At 41.4% G+C, this 21,928-nt stretch overlaps 1 protein-coding gene across 2 annotated transcripts in view; it reads right to left on the bottom strand.

The window, feature by feature from the left end:
• AGPAT5 (1-acylglycerol-3-phosphate O-acyltransferase 5) overlaps positions 1–13,248 on the bottom strand; it is a 63,706-nt gene extending 50,458 nt beyond the window's left edge. The window contains exon 1 of one of the 2 annotated variants that reach the window (XM_068937346.1): positions 12,751–13,248. In XM_068937346.1, the coding sequence (XP_068793447.1) occupies positions 12,751–12,969 (219 nt within the window). In that variant the 5' untranslated portion in view covers positions 12,970–13,248. The remainder of the gene's footprint in view (positions 1–12,750) is intronic. The other variant, XM_068937347.1, reaches the window with a different exon arrangement.
• Between the last annotated feature and the right edge of the window lie 8,680 nt (positions 13,249–21,928).

The raw sequence follows: 21,928 nt of genomic DNA, 5'->3' as shown, positions 1-21,928 counted from the left end.
TGCATACGACTTGACAGAAACAAGATGGATACCCCTGATTTCTTCTTTAGGAAGTCTGTGCACACTAAAGAAAATGAAGGAGATTATTTAATTATATCCTAGCAACATTGGCTTTGTAAATAGGGCTCAGACAAAATAACTAAGAGGTAACAAAAAAAAAAAAAATCACATTACTGGAAGACCTGCAAGCAGGTCAGCTGGTGAGCACATCAGGGTTCTGGCAAAGAGATTACAGTAAAACATCAAGTTGATAATCGGCGAAGTTCTGGAGCTGACTTGCAAGCAGAGCAGGTATCTCTCTGCTTCAGCAGCACAGCTGGTTATGGGTGGTAAAAACTTAGGCCATCTCATTTTATGCCCTACCACGCACCCATTAGCGCACACAGTCTTGGTTTGTCAGACTTCTCATCCCTCCCCCTCTCCCTATTCAAAGAAACCAGAAGCAAATTGCAGAATCATGCTCCTCCTTTGCTATTACTTCAACAACAGAACTGATGTGCACTGGGGCCTTTTGCAGAGAAGAAGGTGGAGCACTCTGATGAGGAAAAATGCCAGCCTCAAGCACACAGGCAACAACAACTTGAAAGGAGGATAAGAGCAGAAGTACAGTAACAGCAGGAGAACTTTCCTTCCCTCTCCTGGAGGAAAAGAAATAGAACATTCAAGACACCAACGCTTCAGTTGAAAACAACCTTACAAACTTCATATTTTGAGCTGTGCTCTCCTCAGAACACCCAGTCCTCTGTTTTGCCGTTTCTTCAAGATTACTTTTATACCTTGGATTTGTATGCTCTTTGGGATAAGAGCTTCTTTGTTATCTAGACACTACTGCAATGTGAGTACTTATTAAAGTAAGCGCTACCCAAAGATACATTTCTTATCTTTTTGTTAAAAAGTCTGGAAATAATTTTGTGGTAAAAGGACGGAGCTTGCATCAACAAACCTTCAAAAGCGACTACGAAATACAACTTCTGAAGTCAATACATAAACCTATGTAAGCTGAGTTCTGCAGCACTGCGGCTCTGGCAAAGGATCTGTTGCAACGGTATTTAAAATGTAACACTGCTGATGTCTTACAGGAAGTTATTTAAATTCTCTCTTCTTCTAAAAACCTACCTGATGACACAACCAGTCCTTTGAGCTTATAAAGAAAGTATCTCACAGCACAGAACCTGTTTACCCTGTCCAACAAGCAGCTGGCTCAAGAACGGACACAACTGGGAGCCTTACACTCCAATGCCGACAAATTTCTCTCGGGTCTTCCGGTGCCCTACTATAAGCACTTCACAGTGTTTATTCTTCTTCACAGAACTGAGATAGGGAAACACTCTTATTCTGATTTAACAGACAGAGGCCTCATTTGCCTAGAGTATAAGAACACAAATGTCCCCCGAACCACTGAATAGGAGCATTACAGTCTTTGATATCAACTTACTGTCCTTACAATTTTTTGATAAGCAATACATAAACTCAAGGTAATGCATCAGGATGAAAGGCTGAAAGGGAGAGAAGGAGAAAGAACTTTCACATTTTAGTTCAGCTGTTTTTTCTCTAAATCAGCAAATAAAAGTTTGCCTTTAAATATAATTTTTCCTATAAGTACCTTTATATCACATACAGTTTTTAACATAATGGTTAAATAGGTAGTAGTATTGCTACATCTCATAACTTACATAGTTAATAAAAAGACCATCTGCTCAATACATAATTACACAAATTTAGAGTTTGCTGCTCAGTCTCAATACCAAACCATCAAATTACAATCCAAATCCATTTTATTGAAGAAGGTACTTCACTCAAATATTCTGCAGCTATGTATTTTACTGGGGTTCCGGGAAGAAAACCACTGCCAAGAGACTGAGCTCTGGGGAACACTGAGGAGATTCCCATATGCAATTCAAATTATTGCTCAAAAATCCTTCATCTGCTTGAACTGGAAAGCAGATAACTTCAAAAATATACAGCAGAATAAGAAGTTACTGCCATTCTATTTCCTCTTTGTAAAGGGACTGTATTAGAACTTATATGGATTTGGTATGACTAAATCACATCATCTGATGTCAAGTATGATGTCTGACACTTACAAACGTGAGCGCTTATGCTTCATTCAATGGCACTAGCTACATGTATAAAAGTATAGTTCTGACGCTGAGTATAAAGACTCTGCAGTTCCTCAATCCATTTCCATTGCCTAAAATACATTCAAGGGAAAGTTCCTCTTGGAAGAATCAGCATCAACAAAATTTTAAAAGAAATGGGGAGCTAAAGAAAAAACACATCAATATTTATAATAAAATAGTATCTGTAAATATCAGTAAAAAAACAGCTTTAGAGTCTTTTATTCTGTGCATACTTCTTAGACTACATTTTTTTTTGAGCATAAAGACTTTCAGATATCTAGGCTAGAGGAAATTAACTGCCTAATTTTTAAGAGTTATGGCATTTTTATGAAAATGAAAGAAATAATTTCCATTGCTGGCAACCTATCTGAAGAAAAATATTGATAGTTTCACTGCCATCAGTTTACTGAAGGAAATCAAGTAACAGCAGTAACAGTTACCACACTTACTTTAGAAGAAAAGCTAAGCGTTGTTTAAGGTTAAGTTCAACACAGACAAAAGTTAGCTAAAAAGTATTCGCTTATAACATTTAGTTATAAGCGGCAGGCTAAACAATACAAACAATCCCTGGATTTTGTTATTCTGAATACTCTCAATAAGATAAGAGTAATTTTAAAACACACAAGAAGTCCACAATCCTGTAAAAGGAAGGAGACACTTGCTGCTGGATAAGCAGTATCATTTAACTGGACTATATTTGTTTTCAATTCGTACCTGTCTGGAACTTTCACAGATGGTACACACAGGACTGAGATGTTAAGGACTTAATCCAACTGCAGCATTACCCAACTTCTCTTATTGGCCTCCTCAAAGCTTTAAATGGTGATTTTGAATGGAATATTATAAACAAATGTATTCACATAAGCCTAACATTATCCACAGATTGTATATTTTTGCAGCTTCTCATTCAGGAGACAATTCAGGTGGTGATTAGTGTTTGGAGAGGTGCACATGCTAGAGTAAAGAAGTTTTGGGAAATGTTCCTAACATCTGTGATAGCTAACCTGAGCAAAAGACTAATGTCAGAGAAGGTAAACTGCCACAATAACATTTCAGTCGAGGCAATTTCAGTTAGTTTACACTTACTTAAAATTATTTAATGCCCCCTAGACTAGACTCAACAGCAAACACTCCTGTGGTTAGCCAGTGAATGTAATCCAGAACCATGACTTCCCACGCAAATGCACAGGGAGAGCTCAGCGCTGCAAAATGGGACAAGGGGACCTGGACTGCTGCCTGCCAGCTTTGAACAAAGTTGCCAGCGGCTAGCCCACAAAAAGCACTACAAGCATATGCAAATCTTAAAACCTACCCTGCTGTAACACACTGCTCTCAGAGGTTAGAGGGTACTTCTATGGATATGGGATTCTCTTTTCTAAGAATACATGCCTAAATCATCTTTTTCAAAGTGGGTGGCAGTTATGTGCACGTAGGGAGAGCTGAAGAGACGTATCCCACAAGTAGAGTTCATGCTCTAACTCAGTAAGTTAAAGAGAGGTATCATTATTTTTTTTTAGTAGAAGAATAATACTCAAAGTTGGTTTTTGAGGTTCCTAGTCTTACCAGCATACATTAAATATTTGTGGACAGTACTTAGCGGATTCAGGAGCTTTCCTTCTAGATTCTGATTAGAGTTACATACAGTTTGCGCACGTAGCTAAGGAGGTGAGGCAAGAATGAAGTAATTTGGTGTGTTTAAAGCTATTTGGGAGACCTTAAAAAAGTGTAACTTGACTGTTTCAGGATTGGTGACAGAAAGAAAGCATGAATTTTCATGATCATAACTTCAGACTTTGTTGGGTAAATTCTGAATAAATTCTGTATTTTCAGTGCCTAAATCCTTTATTGGATCTTTCTGCAAATGATTGGCTTTTCATCACAAAGCAATGCTATCACACAGACGACACAGCAATACGCAATTGCAGTCAGCGTCCATTTGGGAAAGTCAAAGTCAGAGCATCTAAATAACTTTTACCATAAATTGCCAGTAATTACATTTTTTTAGCAAGTATTGTACATATTTGAAATACATACAGCATATGTGAAAGGAGTTCTATTTATAAGCAGAGATTTCAGCAAAAGGGTTTTGCTGAAGATGCGGCATTCAGGTGCAAAACCTGAATATGCCTTCCAGCACAAGAGTATAAGTATTCCACCTCTTCTCATAGGAGAGCAATACAGTCTCCCTTATAAACCTTTGGCACTTCTGAAGATTATTTTTCCACAGATTTTTTTGTAATTTCCTTCAAAGAGAAAGAAAAACGACCCATACTCAATGCAGCTTTTGCTTACTTTGTTACTTTTTCTTAGTGGAAGGTACGTAATGTCCCAAAAATGAACTATGGTGCCTCGGTCCATCAAGCACGTTCTGAAAATCTTATTCTTTATGTGCCTCAGAAGCAGGAGACCTCCTCGTAATGATGTTATTTGCAGTGTTCCTCTAGCTAGACTTCTTTGTAATAGGAACTTTGCTTCCAAATGCCAAGGACTTCAAGGAGGAGTTGACTAAGTTTATCATCTGCAACACTCCTGCGTGTTTTTATCGAGTACAGAGTGAACTGGTGCAAAGTTATCAATGAGTCACCATGCATGGGAAAGAGAAAGATTAAGAATCCTCCTTGTTCTCTACTTGTGATTATGGAATAAGATTTTCCAAAGTGCCTCTACACATCTCTTTCAACAACTATTCAGAATTTGAGCACTATGGACTTTCAAGAGGAAGCAAGGACACCTTTACACAGAAGAGAATATCCAGGGAGATAGCTGAGCTAGTTGCAACTATTCTGGCTCCAGACCCGAACACAGTAAACTTGAATCAGCCTCAAAAAGTAACTACTTTTAGAACCACTCGGTACGTTTGCACACGACGCGAATAAGCCTGTTCATCCGCGGCTTGCTTGGAAGTCTGCGCTATGTTTGCTTACATAACAAAAACATGCGTGCCCTCATGCTCCTAAGCAGCTTTAGAAAATTCAACAGGGTAAATTTTCACATCATTCCGTAAGTTCAAGAGGAAACATTTAAAGCAAATAACTCAATACACTTAAATGTCTTCCAAAATAATTATTTTTCTTAGCGTTTGGATATGTGCTCCAATGCAGAGATTCCACCAAAGCACGAGTAGCTAGTTTTAAATTTAAAAAAAAAAATCACACTAGCGTGATCTGTCTAATTTCTTATTTCTACACTGAGGAGTGAGCTACAACAAGGAAGATGACAAATATAATGTGACAAAAGTGAAATGAAGAAGAGAAAGTAATTTCCCTGTTTTATCCCAAACAGCGTCACAGCATAAATCCAAGTTGACACAAAAATGATTAAAGAAGAATAAGTTTTTCTCCTGAAAAGTTATGCTTCTTCACAATTGAAATGTCAAAATCCTTGACATCTGCGCCTACTTTATCTAACACAACTAAGAAACTGAGAAAAACAAATGATACTTTGTAAACCTTAAGTAAACCATTTGAAATAACTGGCATCAAGTGTTTAACCATGATTCGATTTCTCTTTTAGCAAGAACAGAGTCTGATGATATAACACCAAGAGGAAAAAACTTCTCAATTAACCATTACCTTAACCTAAAGGCTATAGCTGTATTATGTAATAGGGAGGAAAGGTCAGGGCAAAGCTCTGGAGAACTCCATGGCCTAGCATCTACCAAAATACAGCCAGATGCAAAAATAGGGAAGTATAGTAACCTCCTACTACATGCAATGTAAAAAAAAATATATATACAATTTTTAAAAATAGGATAAATAATATTTGCATTTCCAAATTTAGCAAACTATGTGAAATTAAGACAACTTACATTAAGAACTGAGTATACTATAATACTTAAGATATTAAAATATATTTAAACAGAAATTTTAAAATCACACTGCAAGCTTGTGAAACTTGCTGGCGAAATACTTGGAAGGAGATTTAAAAAACGCTTTCAAACCAATCCTTTGAATCTTTAGCTTTTCCTACCTGACACATACTTGACCTTTTAGGATTGCTGTAGATACGCTTACATTTAAAAAATAGCTACATATATCAGTATTAAATTGCAGACAGTATTAGATAAGGCTAAAAGAAAACTCAGATTCGGTTGTGACTTGCCAATTAAAAAAAATATATATATATATCTGACAGACAAATGTCTGCACAAAGCTTCTAATCTATTAATCCAAACAGTAATCAGTAGCAACTGATACTTGATTTCTAAAAATACTAACAGATCTCAATCTTAATTTATGAGACACTTCATATACTGGGGTGGAGGGGAGGTAATCAGGACCAGCAGCAAATATGGAATCTCACCACACTAAATTATTTCCAGGTTGCCTTAGCGTCAGAAACTACAACATACCAAATTTCCAGCTGATATCCAAAAGAACGGGAATCAGACAGGACCTCATTTGCACCTTCAGGATGGCAGCCAAAGGCAGTCAGAACAAGAATTAGGCAAGACATATGCACACATATTTGATTAAATAACCAGCAAAGAGCACAATGCTCACATACCCAATGTATCTATTTGTGCTACCTCTCCTCACAGTTGAGCAGAAGAGTCTAAAATCAGGCATCCATCTCAATTTGAAAGCAGCATCCCTTAGGCTTAGCAGGTATCATTTAATTTCTGCTACAATTAAACATAGGACTTTGTCGTATACTGTGAAAGACACTCTCCCGGAGGCAGCGGCTCCCTGAAATTTCTAGCGAGACAAGCTAGGGTAAACTGTCCTCATTCAGCTAGCACTGCAGTGGGAAAATTTTATTATAAAAAGCAGAGCTCCTTTCAAAAGTTTACCACACAAAAATAATGATTAACTTCACTACGTTCTCCTGTTATCTTCAGTCTTAACATAGCTTCACAGAATGGGAATATTAGTAAGCACTAGCAAGAGTTGCTGCTACCCAATAATATAGTTTACCAAACGTGCTACAAGCTATACCCAGTGAAGGACTTGAACTACCAAAATGCAAGCCCTTCAACGCTGCTCAGCTTCCACCTAACCTTGGAGGTTTGTCTTGTCTTCAGCTCTTTGCCCTCTAGTTTGGTTCCTCTACCAACCCAGTGCTGTTCCACTCTTGATCTGCCCGATCACATGCCCAGTCTGGGAGGAGAGCTCAGAGAACACAAGCGCACGTTTAACAGAGAACCAGCCTTCCGACAAGACATAACTATTGGTACTTTCTTCCCAAACACAACTGGAGAAGGCTGAAGAGTGCTGCCTCCTTTTAAATTGCCGGTTATGGCACTTGTCCATGAAATGGGTCCTGACCTTGGGGGGAGGAGGGGTGTCACTCACATCTAAGGACAGAAAGCAGTTAGAAAACGAATCTTCATCCTGCTTTGATGAAGCTGGATTATCATGCAGCAATGCAAGTACAGCCTTCCCCCGCTTTGGAGAGGGAAGAACTTGGTTCTTAAGAAATGAGAATCCATCTTACTACCAATGACCAGAAGCACCTCCCGGAAGCAAATACACTGTAGCTTTGCCACGAGACCTGTGATGCCTATTTCACTTCCCATACCCACCTGAGGGCCCTCCTGAATTACCTGTTGCTTGCTGGAACAGCTTCAAAAGGAAAATAAGAGAGTGTTTGCAGTAAAAATAACCTGGTCTGGCTAGGCTGCTGTCCTGAGAATGAATATGGGACAGAACTGGAACTCTCACTTTGAATGTGAATAGGCCAATGGCGGTGACACTAGGTATCTATCCCAATCCTCAACCACTTAACTCTCCTCACAGATCTAGGAAGCCATGACATTAAACACAGCCTGGATGCCACTCTGCAAGGAGGTATAGTTAAAAGTTCAGCAGCACAGTTTCTCAGTAAAGTTTTAATTTGTGATAATCATAGGTAATTATCAACCTTGCTGAAACATAGCCGTCCAAGCTTGAAAACCAACCTAGAGAGCACACTGTATTGTTTAACAGTTATCTCATCTCACGTAATTCTTAAAATAGTTATTAGAAATACCACAGCTCCGCTAACCAACACTGAGGTAGCATCTGATTCTCACGGCCCTGTAATGACCATGAAAATTAGAATACCCTTCTAAAGTCCTGTAATGATCATGAAAATTAGAATGCCATAATGCCTTTAACAAAAGCACCACTTCCGATAATTCCTATTCAAAAGGAGGTGAGGGTAAAGAAAGAGCTGACACGAGTACTGAACAGAACCCATGCACATTAACTCTGACATGGATTTTATTCAATTGTCAAAATCTTTCAGATGGAAAATGATCCTTTAGGAAGCAGTCCAAGTCACGATTTCTTCAATATTCCTTCACTGCCACTCAATGCAAAACATCAAGCACAGTTACAACACAGACACACACAGACACACACACACAAAAAGAAGAACATTTAGTCCTCATCTGATCTGAAACGTGCACAAACACAATAGGCATTAATTTCATCACTGTGACAGCAACTGGGATAAGACTCCGAGGGTCATAGAGAGATGACACGATTCATTATATTGAATTACTAGCCCTTTCAGCCCTTCAAATGTCCTAATCACATACATATTTGCACTCATTTTGGTTTTCACTTTTTTTTTTTTTTTTAGTTCTATCTTAAGATGCAACTATTTATTGTTTGTGCTGGGCAGTATAAAATGTAAGAGCCAGAACTCCCTAATACAGTAAGGACAAAAGCAGCAAGACAACCACACAGTTCACATGCTATTTGATGATTCAGATCAGCTTGGGGCCAAAACCACATTTAGCACAAGCAAATGCAAGTCCTCCAGTGCACTTGAACTGCACCTGTTTGTGTCAATGACTGCTTTGGCTCATCACTGATTAAATTAACATCCTTTGCTCTCTAAGGCTTTCAACTCACTTTACATAGAGTTCAAGCCTCTTGCATGTATTCTATCTAGAAAAGAGCGTTGTAGCACTTCTGAAGCTTATAGCAGGACAGATGGGAACCACCACATTCACACTTGCATCAACAGCAGTGGGAAAGAAATAGGACCATTCTCCGTTCCATTTTTCAACTGACTACCTCTACAGATTTTCTTTACTATGAATTTATAATCCTGGAGATTGCTAGAGAACACTGTCAAAATGCCACGTATAGGTTAATTTTATATATGTATAGCTCCTTGTTAATAACAAAATTCATGGATAGCTGTTAAACAGCAATTGTACACTGCAAAATTTACATAGTTGATATGTTCTGAGTTGTCTTTTTTATACTCTAAATACAGCATCTTCAGTCTTCTACAGCCAACTTATAAACGATGACCAATGACAGGACTATTTCAGTAATTCATTAACAGAACTCTAATATTGGGAAACCTAAACAGTTCCCATCTCAAATTCTATCTAGGCTTTGCAAAATAAGTCTTTTTGGCAGAAATATTCACTGGACTGACCCAAAATTTAAAAAGGGAAAGCATCTCTTGTGCGAGAAAGTAAAACTTCTACAGTTATTCCATGAGCCATTCCCTACAATATAAATACTCAGTAATCATTCACAGCAATTGTAAGTCTAATTATTTTAGCTCTCAACTTAAATATTTAAGAGAACAGGAACTATTAGTCTCTCAAGATTCTGCCAGGCACCTATTACCTTATTTCACTGCATTTCACAGCTGTAAGCCATTTCTTACAAAGATGAAATGCCTACATTGCATAAAGTAGAGTTTTTGTTTTAATAAACTTGGCTAAAACATCCAAGTTAGAGGATAACAAACAAAAGAGTATATTTGTGCATATGTTTGTGAGGGAGAGACAGATATCAGATACTTTATGGACTAACAGCTGTTGATACATAGAAAGATTTTCTGTGCAAAAAACCCCAAAAACACACACTACTATTTCATTCAATCAAAATATTATCTATGTTGAGGACCCAAACTAACTTTCAGTCAATTAACAATCCACTGACATTACTGGCAATGTCAATAAGACTACGATTTTAAGATTAGAGATATCAAATATTCACAGTGTTGTTATACTGAAAATCCATAAATAATGTAGGCGTAATTAGCCAAAGCCTACTGAACTGGACACAGTCTTAAGGGCATTTTTATATAGGGCAGGACAGTGGCAGTGCTAAAAAAAAGTCACTTAAGGCTTTGATTCAGTAAATCACTTAAGCATCTGGGTAATCCTAATGACTTCAACGAGACTATGCATTGCGTTCCAGTATTCTGATGGATGAGGTCGTTGGCCTCACATTTATCTTGTTACAAAAAACAAGAACACATAAACAACAAAAAACCCCAATGAATTCAATTGATTAAATGAATCCATTATCAGGCCTGAAAAAAATGTTAAATTCCTCCCTTCTGTGACTAATAGGATGCCTTACTCTTGGTAAGGCCCTATAGCTGATTTCATGAGGTCACACAAGCTACACTGGTTTTTGGATTGAGTTTAGTGATGATATACTTCTGCGTCCAGTCACCTGTTCCATTAAGGCAATGACACGCCTTGAAGCAGTCAATTCATCACAGCTCTCAGGTTACCATCCCAAACTCCAAACACTCAGGCACATGCTTCACTTTCCACAATGAGTTTCAAGTTAAATGAGTTCAGTGTTTGCAAGAGTAGGCCCCAGAGGCCATCTCATTTCTCCTCCTCAGGTAAATGGGGGATATCTTCCAGTTAAATGACACACAAATCTTAAGGATTAAGATGTAATCTTACCTCTCTACATACGCATCATATTTTCCGTGTTTTTGTTTAACTTTCAGTCCAAGTTACTATTTTGCTTACCCTGTGACACGTACCACATTGGTTTCTCAGCTCTCTTCTTTGTTTCTATCATCCTTTATTTTGGTTTTGCCTACATTATCCCCCCCTTCCCCTAAGATCATCTGTTGCCGCACTCTGACAAAGTATCTCTATCTTGATATTGTTCTAACTGATCACCTGTACTATCTTTTTTCCGATATGAAGTTTTATCGGTGCAATAAAAGGCAGACAGACAACGGTTGTCTGGTCCTTCTCCTTTCTATATCTTTACACGATAGACTTTTTTTGATAAAAGTGCTTATCAAAAGTTCAAAGTGGTACCTACTCTGTGCACACAATTCATAGGAAATCTAAATGTTTTTTCTGCTGTGATTTCTGTCGTGAGTTTTAGTTCTCATTCTTAGAATGGGTTGAGTTAAGCTATTACACAGTTACTTTTAGCAGCTAATTACTGATGTGTTACCACACATCAAGATACTTGCATTAAACATGCTACATAAGGAGGAAGGCAGCTAACAACAGTAAGTACTTAACCTGCAAATTTTTGTTTTTTAAAAACAGATATGGAAATCGCCAAAGAAGTTAACTAAGTTAGACAAGATGCAAGGGTGAAGTTACAGGAGCTACTAGTTGAATCAAGCAAAGAGCTAAGCACCACTAAAAGATCTCTTCCTTCTTGCCTCCTTTCTATTCTCATGTCAAACGGTGCAATTCCACTCTCTTCCTTTAGTTCGCTTTGGAGGGTTTCCATGAAAGTTACTATTAGGCTAGGCTTACTACTGCAGCTCAAGAGCTGAAGTTAGGGGAGATCTTGCCCAGTTTTGTAAAAAATGCTTCATGACACGGTGGCTCGATGCTTTAGCCATAAATATGAAGAAGGGCCTGTTTGTACCGGCTCTACGGCTTGCCAGTCAACACGTAAGTACTTGTTATTCTTCACTCCTGTGGGCCTACAGCTGACACTAACTTCAGTTACGCTTCTACATACTCAGTAACTTTAAGTCAGGCTGAGGCACCGTAGGCACCTGTCATTTATTTAATTTTTTAAATGCGGAATTAAAAGTCTCTATGTTTAGCTTTCCAATTGCAAACGGATATGTAACCCCTTCAAACATTTAATGTTTCATACGCCGATTGTTAAATTAAGTGTTATTATCTGAACCTAAATACTCCTCTGCTCACATGAGAGGCCTCCAACTCCGACATCTCAACTTGAAGTCGGGACGTCAGCATCTCAGATGCTGAACAATCACAGTCCCTGCCTGACCCAAAATTTAAGGGCCCCAGACTGACTGTGGATAAACTGCAGGAAGACTGAGAAATCGCAGTAGTTTAGGGGATAAGTAATCTATTTACTAAAAAACTTGTAGATATATTAAGTACAATGTTAGTTAATTACAATGTTCCTATCTACTATCAGTTTAATACTAGGGCTGCACCAAACCAGCCACACAGTTCACGTGCGCAAAGGCGGCTGCCATTCGGGTGCTGACAGAGCACGACTGATGTCGCATCACTTCTGCTCGCCAACCTGCGAAAGGAACAGAACACCAGCACGCTGTGGGCGAAAAGCGTCGTTAGAGGAGCAACGCAGGGCGCTCAGCGAGCGGCAGCCTCGTGGCGATGCTCGGCGGGCGCGGAGCCCTTGCCCTCGCAGCCTACAGCGCTGACGCGGGAAAGGCCGAAGCCTGCACCTGCCGACACCGGCGGGCGCTTTCGCCCCGCCTATTTGGCCTGGCGCCCGCCGGCCCCGCGCAGAGGAGCGGGAGCCCCGCCGATGGCGCCCGCCGGCAAGACCCGGCGGCGCTGCCCGCTCCGCTCCGCGGCCAGGCGAGGCCGGCCCGCCGCTGACATCACCAACGGCCGGTCCCAACGGCTCCCCGCGGCGCGCGCGGCAGGCGGAGCCCCCCGCCCGCGGCTCACCTGCACGCCCGTGTAGTTCTCGAAGAAGAAGAGCACCATGCTCTGGTAGATGGTGTAGAGGCGATCGTCCACCTCGCGGTAGAGGCGGGCGGGCAGCAGGGCGGAGAGCAGGCGCCAAGCGCCCCAGGCCAGCACGTAGGTGGGCGCAGCGCCCATCATGACGGCGGCGGGCAGGAAGTAGCGCATGGAGTAGGTGTGCAGCACCAGCGACAGCAGCATCGTCCCGCTCGCTCCCGGCCTTACCGGGACAACCACATGGGCAGCGGCCGCGCTTCAGCGGGAACCGGGCAGCGGCGCCGCCGCCCGCATTGCGCGCCGCGCCGCGCCGCGCCGGGCTGGGCTGGGCAGACCGCGAGGCGGGCAGGGAGGCAGCGGCGGCCGCCCCCGAGCGGGGACGCGCGAGCAGCGAGGGCAGCGGGCACCGGCTCACGGCTCCCCCCGCGCCGCCTCCGCCACCATATTGCCCGGCCGGAGGAGGAGCCGCGGAGGCAGGAAGGCGGCGCCTCGCTGGCTGCGAGGGGACTTCCGGGGCCGGGCGGCGGCCACTACGGAGGCGCCGTCCCCGCCTCAGCCGCAGCCTCGCCCGCCGGCGGGAGCCGGGCTGGAGCAGGCGCCCTGCAGCCCCGAGCCGGCGGGGCAGCGGCAGCGTCGACCCCGTGCGCGGAAACGGCCCCCGGAGCCCCGTCCTCCCGCGGGGAGCCCTCCCCGTGCGGCCGAGGGCTGCTCGGCACGGTGGGTCTGGCACCCACGCGTACGATTGATGAGCTGTAATTAGCGTTACTTGTAACTCGTTTGGTCATAGCGTAAGCAGAAGCGGATTCCCCTTTGTCGTTGTTGTTTTTTGTTTGCCTCTGTGAGGCCGAAGTGCAGCACTGAGAAAATTAGATCCCTCGCTTTTGCCAACTTCAACAGTTATTGTCCGGGGTTTGTACATGTTTCACGCTTGCCAGCTTGTATTTTGACTCCCCAGGTTCTCGCAAGAGTAGGCAGCTGCCCGCTTAGCTTGGGCTCATCCCTGGCCCCCGCTACCGTAACAGCAGAACCCAGATGCACCAGCTACTTTTAAAGAAGAGAGCAACAATCCTGCAGAAAACAATTGTGCGATAACCTGCCCAGAGAGGAAGTTTCTCACTAAGCCCCATCACTTAGAGGGTTATATTTTCCTTGTTTTAAAAAGCACGTTTTATCCTGAAACTTGTGAAGACTGAGTTATAAAAGAAGTGCATGCTCGATACCTTCTGTTAAGATGCTGTTTCCTTTGCCAGACTTTAACTGACACAAACTTTGCCCATTGCTGTTGTTTACCTTATGTTGAAATGGTTTTTTAAAGGGTGTTGAAAATTTAATCCTGAATAGTTCAGCAAAAGGAGGCCAGGGGAAATACTGTGACAACCACCTCTTTCACCCACCTCAGTGGTCCTGCAGTAAGAACTAGTATTTGACACACATCATAGCTTTTGTGTCCTTAACAAGACTAAGCTGCTCCACTTCCTTCCTCTCCTCCAAAAAGGAGGGGGAAGGACCCCCAGGCCTGATCAGTTTGTACATTTCCCTTCTCACTGGGTGACTGCTTACAGTGCCCTGAGCTCAGGACTACTGGAGTACGGTCACCTTCCCCACCGTGGCCTCCTCCAGCAGGGACGTTTTCTGCTCCAGGCTGCACAATCCTAGATTGGCTGGGCAGAAAACTGAGCAGGAAGCTTCTGTTTTGTGATGCCCGTGGCATGGCCGCATGGAAAGGAAAGTCATTTTTCAACAGAATATGGGAGAGAGAAAGTAATTCAACACTGTGCGGAGAAGATGGCTATGCCTATCTGGAATCTGACTCAGTGCTGTGCACCAAAGTTAAAATTGAGAACTGAGATCCTTGAGATCTTTAGGCATATACACAAAAAGATTTGGCTTTACCGCTTTTAGAATGGTTGTCTATGAATTCCTTTGAATGTCCATTTTTTTCCTTCCTGTATTACCAACAGGTAAACGAAATTGCCTGATTTTTCTTTGCTGTATTTTACATTTTGCACGTTTCTAACATCCCCCCTCTTTTTCCTTTTCTGTTATACTAATGTCCACATATTTTTTCTATTTGATGTTTTTTCACATCCTAATCTCTCCATCACCCTCCCATACCATACGCGCGCCCACACACACACACACGCGCTCACATAATTCATTTCCACTTCTTTCCACTTCCAATGATTTTTTGATCATTTGATATTTTCAACAGACTGTTTTAATATAGTTTCCTGTCTTTATTAAACATACATTATCAAATATACAGAGGCACCATTTCAGTTTTTAGTCACACGAAAAGTACAAAGTCTCCTGTACTGAGGTTTAGGGCTTGTTTAATTTTCTAGTATAATTATAGCATGATATATGATTATATTGCTACGGTGTGGCTGTATAATTCCCTGTATGAAAGCTTTTATACTGGATAAGGTTGTCCCTATCAGAAGTTTTACTTTTAAAATCTGTGAGATAAAAATTATGCTGGTATATTGCCTTGTGTTTGTGCAGGCTTCAGAAGCTATGCATTGTTTTTGCTTAGAGGATGGATATCATTTAAGTTTTATGCCAAATTTTGAGTTTCTGTTATATGCTTGGATTCCACATTTCTACAACCCTCGTTAATTTTCAGATATTTTAACCAAAAAGTAATATGGTGTTGAAATGTCTGCAACTGAATGAAACCCAAACTTTTCAATTCAAGAAGTGAGTATGTCTGCCACAACGATTGGATTCAGGACACTGCCACATAAGTCCTTGCTTCATAGATACTTTTTATCCTAGATCATTTTGATTTAAACCACAGAAATTTGAATACTGGTCTTTCACATTCTAGACTACAGAGGCAAAATGAGAAAAAATGTTCTGACCATCTGTACAGTTTGTAATCTTTAGTCCTATGAACACATAGGTCCTACTAACACCTTTAACTGAAATGTCAGTCTATCAGCTGACTTAATTACTAGCCATTTTACTTTCAGCTGGAAGAAGCAAAATCACCCCATTATGAAATTAGGGATCCAAACCTATTACAGTAGTTCATTATTTTCTTTGGCATAACAGACTTGATATGTTTAAAAAATAAACAAGCTTGTAATTTGGGGGCGAAGGGTCAATCTGACATGCCTACAGAACTGAGTCTGTTTGGTGTGAACATAAGTACTCGTGTGTTCAGTTCCCCTGGCAGTGGTTGCCACCTAAACTGGCCGCTCACCACACGCTGGAAAAATATCAAACTTTCGTCTTACAGTGAAAAATGCTCGTGATTGTCCCCTCTAGAAGGGACCAGAAACTGTGCCTCTTAGCAACCACTGAGAACATCAAAGGATTTTCTCATACTGCTAGGCACATGATGTTGTTTCATAGGTCTACCACCCACTCACTGTAATTATCAATTAGAGTAAGTGAAGCCAGATAATATTAGATACAAATCAAACTGCCTTGAGGTTTAGAAATTAAACCTTTAGAGATGGACTCAGACCTAAGCTGCCTGTACAGTGCATGTCATGCAGAGAGCTAAGCAGCACAGAATAGGATCCAAAATGAATCAACAGCTAGAGTGGGAAGTTGCTTAAAATTGGCAGCCTCACTGTGTATTCGCATGGAATCAGGAAAAAGTAAATGCAGAGGACAGGGTTGTCCTACGTCTTGCCTCTCAGGGTTTCATTCCGGACTTCAGAAATGCCTCTGTCGACTTGGGATCCACCACCCACAGTTGTCTGAAAGAGTTTGGTAGAAATCACACTTCTTTTGACAAGGCCAGAGAAGAAGCCAATGCCACCTACTCTTACCACCCTCAGGGATAAAGAGCTGGATTAGACTTGGATTCAGTTTGTTGAGGGTAACAACTCCCTTAACTCCCATCACCACAGAGAGTGACCTGGAGGTAATAATAATGGGCCTCTCTCATGTTGAAGCTGCATTTACCCAGTGATTGTTTAACTTAGCATGAAAACAGTTCTTAAGAGTGGCTGCGCTAGGTTAGATTTACCTCTAGCCCTGTCCCTTGTCTTCAGTGGTGGTGGCTATAGCCTTCTGCATCTTTGCAATATTTGCTCTAGGAGATGAAGGCTTCCTTGAATCCTGCAATCTTTTCCTATCTCAGGTGAGACTTGTGGGAGGGTGGGCCCTGACTCCGGCCTTGCCAGCATCACTGCTTCTTGGGCCTCTATCCCATGAGACTCCTTGACTGTCTCTCACACAGCACGTGACCAGGCTGCACAACATCTAGCCAGTCTATGTCAGAAACGCTTCTGCATGCCTGTGCTCTGCCTATTCCATTCTTCACCTTTATGACCTGCCCAGAGACCCAGTCTCTTATCATCAGAAAATGGTGGGGAACCACAGTGGGCCTGCTTGGGCTCTGAGCTAACTCCATGGCCCACAAGAGGAGTTTCCGTCTTATGTCTCTGGGCATGGTTGTGTTCCTTGATTTACAAAGTCCTCTGACTTATGCCCTTACAGTGAAAGGGAAACCCTGGTTCAGATGTACATTAACAGGTTTCGGTACTTCTCTACCTCCTACGGAACCTCTTCTTGAAGTTCTCACTATTTTTCCTCTCCACAAATCAGTAAGAGCAGCAAATACCTAGGAGTAAGGACAGGGCAAACTTCTCCCATGCTCTCCGAGACTTCTACAAGCCTGTCCCCTTTCTGGCTCAGGGACTAGAGCCAGATGCATGTCCTTATAGCAGTCATCATCAACAGATCCATGCTTTCCTTTGCCCGTATAGGCTTTCAGCATCAACACCATCCTTTGGCAAGCAGTAGAACCATCTCGTTTTGTTTTGAACCTGGCTCATTGTAGGTTCATTTTATGTACCTTAGGTCTTCTATTGAAAGAGACAGAAAATCCTTTTCCGCTCTCTTATTTGTGCCATTCGTCATTTCTACAGACCTCTATCATTATCCCCTGTAGGCTGTCCCTTTTCCAGACTTAATTTTATTTGTTGTGCCTCACATGAAAGCTGTTCTATATCTTCTGTCTTGCAGGCATAGGAAACATTAGTTATGGCATTTGCTAACTTTTAAGGTTTCATTTTGCAGGTCATTCTTCTTTATCCAAAAATAAATTCTAGACTTTCATGTGAGACGTTATATATTGACTGTCACAGGATTTATCTGTAAAAACAACTTTCAGAAACTCTGCTACAGGTCTGGTATAGTGTGTCACCACTGAATAACCCAAACTAGTAAAGGAGGAAAAACACACTTTGCCAATGGTTCTAAAACATACTTGATGACCCTAGAGAAATGGTGATTCTCGAGATTCTTTATAGGCCCTGGAGGAAAACGTGTTTTAATGAACACAGACTCTTTTGCATCAAGCTGGATCTCTTCTGCCTTACCACCTTTCATCTGTCTCCAAGTTTTCTCCCTCCTCCTGTTAGGCTCCTTACTCCTTTTTCGGCCTTCACCCATCAAACTCTTAGTCTCCCTTCCAAAATCTATCCTTTGTTCTCAGCTCCACTCTGTATCTACATGCTTTTTTCCAGTCTTCTTCCCAGGCAAACCTAAGTACTTCTACTCCCATGACTCCTGTGCATCCCATTCATATTTCTCACACAATGTCAGTCTGTTTTCCTCAGTGAATCCTAGTTTGTTCCTAATTTCCCTTGAGAGCTCCTAATCCTGTTATCCCGTCTTCTGTATGTCAAAGTCTCCTTGCTCAAGCAATTCTAATTTTTACTTCCTGCCTACTTGGTCCCAGTCCAGTCTTTCCTCTGCAATTCTCAGTCACAGTTTCACCCTCGACTAAGAGTTCGACTCTTTTCCCTCCTTTGATGGGACTCTCACTACTTTTGCTTATAAGTGGCATGGCTTCTTCCTCTTCCTCTGTGGCACTCAGGTGTCAGCAGTGAGAGCCCTGAGAAAATGAGTTACCTTCTCACAGCTTGCTGCCTACCTCCAAACAGACCTTGGCCAGGTCTAAGGGGAGAAACACGTTCAGTCCCTTAGAAAGGGTAGTATCTACACAGCCTGGAACAGAGAAGGACTCAGGCGCGTTCAGTGAGAAGAGAATTTATAGCATTTTTGTTGGTAAACGCCGAGGTCTCTATTATGCACTTGCAAACAGATTTAAAAGATTTAGGACCAAATTTCAGCAGATTTTCACAGTGGCAGTAGAAGATACATCCATAGCACAAATGTCTTATCACTTACCTTACGTTACTTTGATGCCACTACTAGATCATAATTCAAATTCTTGTTCACAGGCTAAAACTGGTAGAAAAGCAAAAGGTTACCAGGATATTAACACAAGCAGAATAACATGTTTTCCATAGCTACATTCCCTAAAAGAATTCAGTTCAGGAAATTTCAACACAAACTTTTAAAATGGGCAAAGATAAGAAAGCAAACACAAATATTTGAAATCAGAGCTTATTAATAAAAATTGTGAACTGACTTGAACATCAGGCGAGGTTACCGTTCTTGCCTGCAATTAGGCCCTGTGTTCAAAGTGGAAATCCAAATGAAGGACTGAGTGAGTATTTGCATACGGAAGCCTGAGAAACTTGGTGCCATATGAGAGTATGTGGTATGCCTAGGTACAGCTGCTGGTGTTTAGCAGAGCTGGGAAAACCAGTTTCACTGTGTACGTGAGTTTTTAGTGAAGCATTGGTTACCTCCTTTTATCTGAAAACAGAGCTTTACATATTGCCTTTTTTTTTTTTTTTTTTTTAAGTTCTATGCTACCCCAAAGCCACATATGAGGGCTTTAGTCACAGTTAAACAGCATTTTTGTATGAACATTATGGCTTCAGTATGAGGAGACACAGAGGTATTTTGCTGTAGGAATCTATACCGTTGCTGCTATTAGTAGAGTTATGTAATTAAGGTTATCCACCAAGACTGATTGTATCTTGTCTATGTGCCTGTCCAAGGAATAAAAAGCTAGGCTTGCTACTAAAGCTGAGCAGCTTTAGGAATACTGGGTTCAAGTCCTGGCTCAGATACAAGCTTCCTATTTGCTGTTGTAAAAGTTATTTTGGTTTCCTACTTATAAAATGAAAGTAATACTTATCTCACAAGGTCATTGTAATGGCAAATTAATTAAGCTCAGAGGAAGGATACTCTTGTGATTAAGGGACTGCATGGAATCTCAGATTGCCTCCTGAGTGTAGGCTTTCTCTAGCACCTGGCATAAGTTACTTCATATCTCTGTGCCTCAGTCCCTATAGTGTAAAATAAGGGCAGTATTTCCTCCCCACACCCTTTATTTGTTTAGATTGTGAGTAGAGCCAGTTGGAAAAATTCTGACATGTTTTTAATTGAGTATTTGCTGATTCATCAGAATCTAATGTTTCAATGAGAACCTTACCCAGCTTCCTGACAGCTTGCTGACCTGGTTCCTTGGCAGAGATCTGGGAAGTGCTGGGAGCCTTGGCTCTCAAGGCTTCCAAGCTCGTTTTTCCTTGATAGCTGGAGCTCTCAGTGTCCACAGCTGTGGGGCAGCCTGCTGCGTGGGGACTCCCGTTGCTCATGGCTCAGGGCACTCCACCTCAGGCAGTTCCCTGGAGTCACCGTTCCACTCCTTTTTTCTAAATAGGGGCTTGCTCCAGACAGAAAGAAATCATATTCTGAAACAGCACAATCCTCTTCAAAACCCAGTTTCCCTTCTCTGTTCACCTCTTCAGAGCAGGACCGTCTTTCTCGTTAATGCTAGTACATTACATAAGACAAGGAAAAGTATAGCACTTTGTGTAAGAAGCGATAAACAATGTAGAAAGATGACTGACACAGCCGTTACAGTTAGTCCTTTCGCTGCTTCCCACAATACTTTTGTCACAGTTTCTAGTCTCTGAACACAGGATCTGTTGTTTCTCAAACCATTCGCCTACTGATAAGACCCTGGTGTAAAACAGAGGTGGAAGTAGTTGGCTGATCTCCACTCTGCCTACTGCTTTTCTTATAAAAGGAAGGTGATATGTCCTTATCTGATACTGTAACACCCAAAGAAAAAGAGAAATACGCATAACGCTTTAATAATATGTTTAGCTTCAGCAAAACAAATCTCTGTTCATCTCCAGAAGAATAACCTGAGAAATATAAAAAGTAAAGACTTACTAGAAGATGCACACATGCAAAGTCAGTTCTGTGCATGCTCACCTATAATCTGTGATTGACTAGGTGGAACTGGGTGGAGGACTGCTGTCTCTTTGGTTATCGGCCATCTTTATCTCTGAATCCTGTATGGACTACTTGAGAAAAGGAAAGTAAAACAGTTTATATATAGATATATGCACGAAAAGAACCATCTCAATGCTCACACTACTGATGGTCAAATCTACTAAAATGTCTATCTATCTGTGGCATTGGTAGCAACTTGCCATCTTCGGACAAAAGCATAGAAATGGAAGACACACAGATCTCAAGAATCTCTTCAGGCCTTTTCATGCCCCTTGCATTAAGGTGAGCTCAAGCATACCTAGATAGTCTTTTACATCTTTTACTTTTAAGAAGGTTATTACCAGCCTTCCTCAATGAAGTTTCTTCAGTTTTCCTTGTTCTAGAGTAAACCTATCTATTTTCATAGGCCACATATTCTAAATCTCATCTCATTTTACTTGCTTTTTTCTGCACTCTCTCCATTTTGTCAATATCTTTCTTAAAGCCTAAGCTTAAAATCCTCTCCTTAAAGAGAATAGAAGAGAACAGTTATTTCATGTTTCACAAAATTCTCTTGTTTGGAGAGATGAGAACCAAGCAGCCAGAAAGGGAGAATCAAAGTAATAAACCACATGTGAAAACCAAAGATGCACTGGTATACCATCTGAGGAGACATTCTGGGAGGAATAATATGTGAAACAGAAAAGATGGAGCAGTATTTTTCTCTCTCAGACTCGGGGCACAAGGTGACTCCAGTGTAATAAGGTAGGATAATCTCCTACATATGCTATTGGCAGTGAGACTAAGGATATAATATGCCATAGACCTACTCTTAATGACATGTGGCCTGCTCCTCCTCTCAGACGTAATCATTTGACACATCTTTTTGGGAAACAAAATTTATAAACATAGTTGTGAATCAGCGTTATAGACTATAGAAATTGTGTTCTTACTCCACAGGGGCCTGCAAGTAACTGCAACATTGGCGGAACAATGACTGGTGATATAATGCAGAGTAAATGCAAATATGTGGAGTTACCCAGTTCTATAATTCTACACT

This window comes from Struthio camelus, chromosome 3 (assembly GCF_040807025.1).
Source record: "Struthio camelus isolate bStrCam1 chromosome 3, bStrCam1.hap1, whole genome shotgun sequence".
NCBI lineage: Eukaryota > Metazoa > Chordata > Aves > Struthioniformes > Struthionidae > Struthio > Struthio camelus.
The sequence above is the reverse complement of the archived record's forward strand: the minus strand, read 5'-3'. Positions and strand labels throughout refer to the sequence as shown.